Below are 11174 nucleotides of genomic sequence, written 5' to 3' on the forward strand. Positions count from 1 at the left end.
TACTGGATTATGTTTTCCAAGGAAAAATGAGTAGGCTTTATTTCAGGAAAAGCGCAAAGCTCAAAGGGCGCACTGAAGGAGTGAAGATGTCCTTTGATATTAATGGATTAACATATTTTGAGCTTGAAAGTGGATTTGATTTATGCAAGAGAGCTTCCAGAGCCCTCGAGGTAATTGTGTGATTCTTCCACCCCCACTGACAGAAGGCAGGGTACTGTCACGACGTCCCTGTGCTCAGTAGACTCACTGTGGAAAAAACACTCACCACAGACCAATGCTGAGGCTTGTTTAGACCTGAATGTGCACAGCAGTAATGTACAGTGTTAATGTCATATCATTCTACACTGTGGCTTAAAATGTTGTCTTTTCCCAAAGTAAAAATTTCCTCATTGCACCTCGACATTATCAAATGAGAAAAGTAGTGTCAGTTGTTAGGTAACAGACATAGAAACTGATAAGTTATGACGTGTTTAGGATTTCCTAACCTGAGGTTTGATATAAAGTAAGTTAAAACAGGATTCCTAAAGTTAGTTGAGATTTTCTCCTGTAATACCAAATCAGGAAAAGTCCAATCTTAGACTCTTATTAAGACTTAAGACAGGAAGTTTCTGTATAACGCCCCACTTTTGCAAATATTTTCTTTTCCAAGGTTACAGGTAACCCCAGGAGAACTGTAGACTAATGATGGAAATAGCTGGATTGTTGTGAAGTGAACATGGGTAGGCTACTTCACGGACATGTACTAATATTGTAACTTTGATCATAATCAGGCAAAACAATTCTCAGAAATTCCTCTTGTTTTTGTGTCTTTATTGCCAAAGATTTCTGCAATATTTCACAGCCAAACAGCTTGGAATTTGACAATTGTGCTGAAGCCAAAATAAAAGCCTCCAACAGACATTTCTCCTCCCATATGGTGAAAGTTGGATCAAATCTGTACAAATAAGAATGTGTTGTGTCAATACACAGAATCTTGGCTGAATTATTTGGCTGAAATTTACCAGACTTTATGTGTTTAACGCAACTTGCCCCTGATGGAAGGAGTTCTGTGAGACAAGGACGCTGCTACCGTTGATGCTAATGCACCTGAAACCAGCAAATGCAAACCTGCAACTTAACATCAGCTCCTCTTGATCTGCAGTTTGAGTCCAACCTGCACCATCAGCTGGTACGACAAGTATGACCAACAAATGTAGAAAAATGTAGACGTGTGTGTAAATAACTTCTACAACTGCTGCACTTTTGTCATTGCAATGACTGTACCGTTATTTTCTTTTTCCTGGTTGCTACTTTTGTATGTGAGATTTTAAACGGCTCATAAGATAACATACATACTTTAATATTATATTCCATTTCTGCCAATAAATCCCTGTATCTTTTATATATTAGACCTTTGAATGGTATCTCAATCTGCTGCATGAAAATAAACAGATATTTTAAATTTAATTCATATGTAATAATATATAATATTTTTCTTAACTGTCCTTCATGTGTGTCTTCTGCATTATTTGATAAATTTTACTCAAAAATAGTTGTGGCTTAAAAATACAAAAACTATTTTTGATGCACTGTGTCATTTAATGTGCTGGTTCATGTAAGTATGAACAATTCAGCAAAAGTAATATATATATGTATACATATATATTTATTATTCAATGGTCTGCTTGCAGGCATGACTTAGTATGGAATAAAACTGAATAAATTTGGGCTCTTTTATCAAAAAAATAAAAGTCCACTCTCTATTCAGATTACAAATTATAACAATTATATTTTAACATGGTTTGTGTGAATCATCATCTATTAAATTTTAAACCTGTAAATGTCTGTAAAACTGGAACATTTCCCACTGAAAACAGGGACAACTGGGACTTCCTGGAGTGGCAGTTTGGACACATGCACAAGAGACAACACACTGCGATCAAAGTGTTGTGTTTTATTGTGAAGATTATACAGTGATCAGTCTTTATCAATCTTTAATCTCTTTATCAATGATTTACAAACATTTATGCCTGCTGACTTTATTATTCATGTAAAGCGAGACCCATTTTTTAATGACTGACCAGTATTTGTAACTGTGCCCTTGGTGTATTGCAACATGGGAAACTCGTTAGTTGTGGATTAAAAGCATTTCTGCGTGTTGAAGTTGTGGTAGTTATGACTTTCTTTACCTGTAGGAGGCGACGTCAGATGTTGCTGTTAGTTTCCTCTGCTGCAGGCGACACAGGTTGGCTGGTCTGAGTGACTAAACAGCTCCCCCTCGTGGAGAATCTGCAGCCTGGCAAATGCAAACAGATGATATTGCAAGAGGGATTATTGTGTTTATCCCAGAAAGTGCACCGCCAGTTCTGGGGCTGACAAATCTTGGGTGGCAAAGGAAATTAATCACATTTTCCTCTCCCTCATTACCACTGTTGATGTGCTGTTAAGCCAGGCACTTACCCTTGGCCGGCTCCAGACGGCTGGCTGTGGTTGTACTGGGAAGCTTCCAAGTCTGAATGTGTGAAATTTGTGCATTCATGCTCTGCAAACGGGAGGTTTCTATTGGATGCTGAGAGAGACACAAACAGACAACATTGCCCAAAACCAACCATATTGTTGCAAGTTACAAAGCTGCACGGATGAAGAAAACAGACTATGAGTTGTTGAATTATCGATTTCCATGACTTTTATCCACCAATTCAGACAGGCCTGCTTTTGTTTTGCAGAGTAAAATGGTCCCTTTTGTTTGAGTTAAACACTGCTGACATTCAGCTTTGAAAAATACAATTTTTATGTCCTGCTGGGACATTTTGCCATGTTTTATTGAACACACTTCTGTCTCCCAGACCTTGAAACATGACAGGGCATTTTTTTCTGCGATTCAACCAAAAATCAATGAATGAATTTTTTCCCATGATGGCAATAAATATGGGACAGGCTGCTAACAGATCAGAACTGACAGCACTGCCACAAATATAAAGCCATTCATATTCAGACTGATGTTGTGAGAGCTCCCTAAGTTTAACTACAGAAGTATCCACAAATAATTGAACAGTTTGCTTGACTTACAGCTGATTTTAATTGAAAACATACAGTATGTCTGTAGTCATCTTTTATTTACATGCATATTCTGATTAAAAAAACAGTCATGACTGTAGCTGTTTTCTAGATTTTGTCTGGGTTAAATTACATTTAAATTAATTTAGGAATTAGAACATACACCGATACTGTATCCGAATGTTGGTGACAGGGCTATCCTTTTATTTACATATGATTACATTACATTGCTGAAGAGTAGGCCCTTCCAACAGCAAGACACACCAACAAAACAGGCTATTCATGCATTTGCATGAACAGGTGATGCTGGGATAAAAAACGGCCCATTTTGCACAAATTTATTGTCAGTGTTAAGTGTCTGAGGAAAAACTGCAAATGTGTGTTTATGCATACAGTATATAGTGTGTTATATATAGAATATTGGCTGATGTATCCATGTCTAATATTGATATCAGTATTAGCCACAAAAATCCAGTATCAGCTGGGCTCTACTAGTATTTATAAAATATTATTCATAAAATAAAAAATAATAAAAGAAAAGAAAGGATAAAGCAAGGATAAAAAGGCTGCTGTACAGGTGTTGTATTTCTTACATAAATCTGCATCCAGTGAAGTGCATGACAGATTGTTTAAACAATGATTAATGACTGACACTATGAAGCACACACATAACACACAGGAATTCTCTTAGCTTCTGAACGGTTTGCTAAATCTGGAGACAAAAGTACACACAAGAGACAACACACTGTGATCAAAGTGTTGTGTTTATAAGTTGCCAGGACACAGTTGTCTGGCTGATGATGATTTACCTCAACAGCACAGTCTCATGAGTGTGTCTCACCTGAGAGCAGATCAGCACATACGCACACATACATGTACAGGACACAGTCCGTCAGACACCCTAAAGGACAAGAGAAGCACCTCGGGTGAACTGCACTCCGTCTTCTCATTTTGCCGTCTAACTACACCGGCAACAGGGAGGAATTTCAAGCACAGTGTAGTTATGCATTTTAAGAAGTCATAATGGTTCCTGATCTCTGCTGTGAGAGCTGCCGTCACTATTTTTAGGATGTGTTTTTTATAGACGAGGCAGAGAGGCGAAAAGATGAAGGCCAAGGCTTTGTCTGTGAGGGAGTGCACCTGGATGAAAGAGGAGTGCCATCTGCTGGATGATCTGCATGGAGACTCCCAGAGAGACAACCTGTGTCTGCCGAACATCTTCAGGTCCAAAAAAGTGAAGCCGCTCAACAGGATCCAGACCGGCCCCACTTATCAGGTCTACTACACAGCCAGAGAGCTCCTGCTGGAGGTGCTGGACAGAGGAGCCGTCCGGGAGCTGATCAGGAGAGCTGCTGGTGTGAAGGCCGGTGCGAACCGTCAGAGCAGAGAGCAGAGCGTCGATCTGTCAGAGGGGGAGTACTCTGAGGCCTTGACGTGGTTCTCTGTAGTCCTGCAGAGTGGTCTGTCTGTAGGAAAGAACTGCAGCTTCAGTTCTGAGCTGACCAGAAAACTGGACGGATGGCAGGGTGTCCTGAAGAGAAACAGCTTCCAGACCAACCTCCTGTCTCTGAGCAGACTGGAGGACGGAGACAAGCTGGAAGCCCTCTCTGCTTTCTGTGGCCACATCACCAGGCGCTACCAGGCCTTATACACACCTGGACACAACCTGGCTGTGAAGAAATACAGACTTTCTTGCCAGCAGGGTGATTCCTCTCTACATCTGGCCCTCCTCTGTGACATGAGCTCTGGGTTCATCTGTAACATGTTCCTGTACAGTCCGGAGCAGCTCCAGAAGCAGAGCAGGAAGTCCGTGGTTGAGCAGGTGGTTGGACACCTGCTGAGACCGCTCTGCAGCCACAGACACCTGGTTCAGCTGGACAGCTCTGCCTGGATGGACGACAGACTCGCAGACGTCTTCTCCAGCTTAGGGGTCAATACTGATTTTGTTCCAACTGTCATGGACCCAACGTCGTCCCCACCCGCCGTGCCACATCAGCAGCAAACATCTGAGGATTCACCGTCTCAGCTTATAGCCCATCTGCAGGGCTGGACCGGCCCAGCTGTGTTTCCTCTGTCAGACCTGAAGGGATCAGTGGTGGATGTGTTTCTGCCGGGCCTCTGGGCGACGCTGCACATCATCTGCATCAACACATTTGTGCTCCTCACTCTGCAGAACCAGAGCTCAGGCAGGCAGGTCCAGCTGACAGAGTTCACCAGGACTCTGGCCTCTCAGCTGGCTGCGGACAGCAGCGTCACCGTGCCGGTTCTGCCACGGCTGAACAGCACTTCATACCAAGAGACGAGTTTAACACAGTTTTCTAAGCAAAGGTTAGTCTGACTGTTTGTTTGTCATGCTAATAATAGCCTTCAGAGTCTTAGATGTGTGAAAAAAAACAACAAAACAGGAAGAAAAGGCAAACCAAAAGTACAGTGGTGCAGTGATAACTTTCTATATTTGAAGCTATTTAATCTCTAAAAATATCTGTGGTGGAAGCTCTGTCATTTTGAATTCAATTCAATTACTTTAAGTGCACATTTAGCTGAATTCAATTAAATATTAAATGATGAAATGTGGGATTATTTCTGTCAGTCCGTAAAATGAGTCACAACATGACATTATAAATGAAGTACTTTGTTGTTACAGAGATGTCCCGGCCTATGAAACCTCTTCTCCAGATGTAAAGGAACATGCTTGTTTGATCTGCAGCTAATGATTAGTTCCATGATTAATTGATATAGGTGTTAATCTTTCAGTTACAATTTTTCAACAGTCCAAAACATAAACATATTCGGTTAACAATTATTTAAAACTGAGAAAGTCCTGGCATTTGAAAAACTGCAGCCAAGAAATGTTTGAAATTATAAATTATTATTATTTGATAAATTACTTAAATGATTAATTCTCAAAATTGTAGTAAATTATACCTTTGTTTATACCTTTGGTCATCCAAGAGTACTGTTTACCCCACTGTTTATCTGTTATTGTAATAGATATCTCCATATATATCTTTATCCTAATAAATACATTTGAATAGGAAGTAATTTCCCATTGATTAACTGATCGATTCTAATGTTGTGACTGTATTTAACTATGATACAAAGTGCAGCATTGCACAGGAATATGGATGGTTTTGATTTCTGTCCTGTCCCTGATCCTGCAGGACAAATTCTCTCGGCGGAGGTCAGGTGATGGAAACTGAGAAAAGAGGCTACGGCTCTGCAGTGAGGCTGCACAGGTGGAACAGACCTGGAGTCTGCGGTTTGGACAACTCCGGAAACTCCTGCTACTTAAATGCTGTGTTACAGTGTCTGTGCTCCACCGTGCCCCTTGTGGAGCACCTCCTCAATCAGGACACTCGCAAAGAGCTGGCAAGGTAACACCACCCACCAACATATCTCTCTCTCTCTCTGCATCACTTGAATGCTTCCCCAGTGGGTTAACCTCCGTTTACGCAGGTGTAAGTGCCGGGTGGCCGAGGTGTTTGTGCGCCTGCTGGAGCAGATGTGGATGGGACGGAGCTCCAGCTGTGCCCCTGTGGAGGCCAGGTCTGTGCTGTGCTCCATCCTCCCGCAGTTCAACAACTACTCCCAGCAAGACGCCCAAGAACTGCTGCTCTTTCTCCTCAACGCTCTCCATGACAACCTCAGAAAGGTGCAGCAACACCCATCATCCACCACGTACCTCTCTGTGGCAAATCACTACACGTACAAAAAGAGTAAATCTGTGTCTGTTTACAAGGTTACAAAGCGGCAGATGCGCTCCTCGATACGAAGGCCGAGACAAGCCCAGAATAGAAACTGTGCCACTGCGGCAGGGGAGTCCACCATTGTCTCACATCTGTTTGAGGGCCAGCTGAGCTACATGACCCTGTGCATGCACTGCGATCACCAGGCGCACAGCACACAGACTTTTACTATGCTGTCACTACCCATTCCAACAGACATCATCAAGTGCTCCATTCAGGTACCGTTAAACATTTGCAGGGGTTCGCAGTTCCCATTGTGCACCGTTAAAACCATCACCCAGTCCGCATGCATGTCATGTTTATGATATTGCAGGTTGTGTTCCTCACAGTTGTGTCTCTACATCGTGCAGGATTGCCTGTCACTGTTCTTTGAGCAGACTGTCCTGACTGGGGGGGAGCAGATACTGTGTTCAGTGTGTGGGCTGAGGAGAGAAACAACAGTCCTCACCTGTCTGGAAAAACCTCCCGAGATCCTCATGTTGCACCTGAAACGGTGGGTAGAAGTATAACATTATTTGTACAGTTAAGGGCACAAAGGTCCACTTGCCACGTTCCCACTGCAGGACCTTTACACAAGGACAAGGAACCTTTGACAGAACTCAGTACATTTCCACTGCAGGGATCAGAGTCTAAATTAAGTTTTAGGGACATTACTTTACACCGCGGAAAGTGTTTTCTCGTACCTGAATATTTCTGATTGGTTGAGTACTTGCAGCATTTTATTTCAGCCTGCATTTTTTAGAATCTGCAGCCACAAATCCAATTGCAAACCATTACAGAATTACAGAAGCATACAACAGATGGACCAATGACGATCATTATAGTCGCATGCAAAAAAGATTACGTGTAAAAACAGCTGCAGCTTTTCATATGTCAGCAGACTAATTTGCCTAACCTTTGACTTGCTTAAAAAGAAGTTATCAGGACTTAAACTTTTGATGGAAATGCAGCCAGATAGTTGGTATGGGGCTTTCAATCATTTTACATGATCTTCATGAGAAGATGAACTTTGACCAAACGTAGATGTTTGGGGGGTTTTTTTTCAGAGCAACTTAAAGACCAAAGTCCTTGTTGGCTTAAAAGTTTAGTTTCAAACTTCACTCTCGACCTTGAAAAGAGCAGTTGACAATACTGTCTGCTTTAATCATTATTCAGTGTATGACTTGCAGTTAAGCTGTAGGACAATTAACATCATATTAGCTGTGAACCAGAGCGTCTTGTTCAGCCTCGTCAAAAACAAGACAGTTCATAAATCTTTTTGTCCAGCACACAATATGAAGAGTCTTTGACAAGTGTCGTGGCAACATCATGCAAGCTTGGATATGTATTAGAACAGTTGGAGGAAAATTGTTAAACTAAGTTTGTTAATGATAAACCCAAAACTTTTCATTTAATTAGCGGCTCAGTGGGCAGAAACACTCCTGTTAATGAGAGAGGTCAGAGAGGAACGGCTTTATATGTGGAAACTAAGAGAAAGTCTATAAATACTGGAAAAAAATAATTTGATGACACTTTAATTATGGATTACATAACTGTGAGTAAACATTCATAAAGGTATGACTTATTAAATATTGAGTACAGAAACTAACAGTGCCTTAAGCATGTATTAATATTGAGCCACAGACCTTCACAATTCATCGTGTATAGCCATGCATTAATTCAAGAGGAGTCATGCATTGTTTATGCATCAACATGAGAGCTAATGTTATGGCTACTGTAGGCTGCAAGACGAGTAGAAGCCAACAGACACTCCATGCTTCCTCTCTGTTGTGGTGCAGAGAATCTAATCTCCCAAAAGTCCATTTCACAGAAAAAAATTATCACCTCTGCATTGATTTATTTAAGATATCACCTGTCTTGAGAAAGCTCTTGTGACCAAAATGTTGGCACAATCTTTGAATAAATCAGTGCAGAGATAATGAGTGTTTTTTTTTCCTTTGAAATATGATTTGCTCTAAACCAATAACATCTTCTTGAACCAATGGGATCTTGATGTCCTCTGCAGGTTTGGCTGTAAGGGGAAGAACCAGGTGAAACTGAGGACCAATGTTAAGTTCTCCACAAAGATAGATCTCACCCCGTTTCTATCCAGCTCAGTACAGAGCACCTCATATTCTTCATACTGCCTATATGCTGTTGTGGTGAGTCGGCACACACATACACACCTATATTAGGTAACTTATTTGGTAATTATTACTTTGAAGGTGAAATATCCTCAGCCCACTAGTTTGTCTCTTCACTTGGACTTGAGCCTTTTGACTTTAAAATACTTGACAGCTTACACTAAGCCCAAAGATGAAAAAAGAACTTTATTTACAAAAAAAAGTCACATATTTCTGCAGATCACCTTCTTTTTTTAACAATGTGAGAGCATCCCATCAAGTTGCAGGAAAAAACCTGAAGAACTAGTGTTACGTTACTGAGCTCCAGTTGACAAAAAATGTTAATTCTGTCGCATACAAAAACTGTAGTGGTCAACAAAAACTGAACTGCAGTATGCAAAATGTCAGAGACGCAACAACTTCCAGCTTGGTTCAACATTTGAAGTTGCACAAAGAATGGCAAGTTGAAGCTTTGTTGTTAAAATGACTTTACTTGTGGTGAAGAGCTCTTTATAACTTGTTTAGGACCTGAAACTCAAAATTTAGGACTTTACATGGGAACTGAAACTAGCTTGTGACTTGTAAAACAATGATGTGGTCCCACTTCTGCTCTAAGTTTCCCTGTTCACCATAACAGATTTTCGTTTTCTGAAACTTTTGGCTCATTTGGCGTTTAGGATGACATTTTTTTCATAGTATAGAGAGCAATCAAGTTTTGATCTCGTCCAAATCTCCTCCTTGCTATCTGCCTGGGGATTTTTTGTGTAAAAGAACTCTTTCCTTCTCTAGAACCATACAGGTAATCTGAACATGGGTCACTACACGGCTCTGTGCCACAGTGCCCTGACCCACAGCTGGCACTGTTTTGACGACTCGATGGTCACAGAGGTCCAGGACAGCTTTGTACAATCTCCGAACGCCTACATGCTGCTCTACAGCCGCAAGCCCTTTCAAAAGCCAAAGATCCATGGACTGTGAGCTCAGGCCAACTCCATCAGGGGACTGAAATTTTACTTCTTTTTTATTGTTTCTCCTTACTTTTTGTTTAAACTGCCTATTATGAGTCCAACGATGAAAAAGAAGTCCGATGCTAAATAGGTGTACTTTTTTACATCTTTTTTCCTGCTGTTTTTCCCTACCTGTACTCCAAAATAAAATTAAAGATCCAGTAATGACTTGTGTGTCATTATTATAGCAAACTGTATGTCATGTTTATATACCATATTGTCTTATGATTAACAGATGGGGTTACACTTCAGTGTTTTGCAAAGTAGCTGTGGTGCCTGAACTGAACCAAACTGCAACTGAAAACTTTAAATAGCCTAATAAAAAAATTAAAATTAAAATAACAAGTTAAGTAAGTCTAAAAATAAGTCAAAAATGACTATTGGTGTCACATGGGATACAAACTCTGTTCTCCAAGGTTTTTTTTGGGCCAAAAAGAAAAATCTGTCTGGAGCTGAGCTAGAGTTTAGAAAATGTTCCTTTTTTGGATTTGGCATCCATAGCTAGCCAAGGGAAACTCAAAACTAGCTACCGGTAAAATTTAGATGAAGAGGTGCTGAGCCATAGACGAAGGCTATGACACACATTGTAGTGGATGAAATATTAAATCTTTTTTTTTTTTTTTTTCCACTAGGCTACACATTTCACAACTGAGGAATATAAGAATCACTCTGACCCACAATATTGGAGGAAAATTAAAATGTGAAAAAAAAAAAACTGTTAATTTCCATATAATATCTTGTAAAAGTCACAGGCAGCCACTGGAGAGAGGAAAAAGAACCTCACGTTGCTGAATCTCCAGAAAGCCTTAGCTTCCAATCAGAAAGGCTTTCTGACAGAAAGTCGTCAAAGTTAACTTCTCCCAGTGCTTCCTGAAACAGTCAGACACAAACGCAAACACTAATTTGAAGCAGTTTTAATAAATAGTCATATGAGTTGTTTGAGGTTAATATAATCGTTATATCTGAAACAATTTTTTTTTTCTCAGAGCATTAAGAAATAAAATCAACATGTACAAGTAAAAAGAAAACAGATTATGATCTCATGCTAGGCAATAAAACTGTACTCAGGAAGTAGAGAGTCAAATCCTGTCACCTCATATCTCTGGTCCATTCAGAAAAAAAAAAAAAAAAAAAAATCCAACGTATTGATATACTTTGTGCTTGCTCTTGTCAGTCAGCCAGTCAGTCAGGCAGGCAGCAAATGTTGACACTAATGCACTCGTGAAAGTGAATAGGGTCAATTTCTCAAGTCTCAGTACTAAACACAGAAATAAACTTAATCA

General features: G+C 40.4%; 1 protein-coding gene across 1 annotated transcript; it reads left to right on the top strand.

Moving 5' to 3' along the window:
- Positions 1–3740: 3740 nt before the first annotated feature.
- On the top strand, positions 3741–10145 carry LOC146332695 (uncharacterized). Its single transcript, XM_084712353.1, has 6 exons — positions 3741–5364; positions 6198–6410; positions 6493–7000; positions 7133–7275; positions 8788–8923; positions 9674–10145. The coding sequence occupies exons 1-6, from the start codon at positions 4142–4144 to the stop codon at positions 9860–9862; spliced, it is 2412 nt and encodes an 803-aa protein (XP_084568479.1). The 5' UTR covers positions 3741–4141; the 3' UTR covers positions 9863–10145.
- The last annotated feature ends 1029 nt before the right edge of the window (positions 10146–11174 follow it).

The sequence above is a fragment of the Lutjanus erythropterus genome, chromosome 1, assembly GCF_056507025.1.
Source record: "Lutjanus erythropterus isolate fLutEry1 chromosome 1, fLutEry1.hap2, whole genome shotgun sequence".
Lineage (NCBI taxonomy): Eukaryota > Metazoa > Chordata > Actinopteri > Lutjaniformes > Lutjanidae > Lutjanus > Lutjanus erythropterus.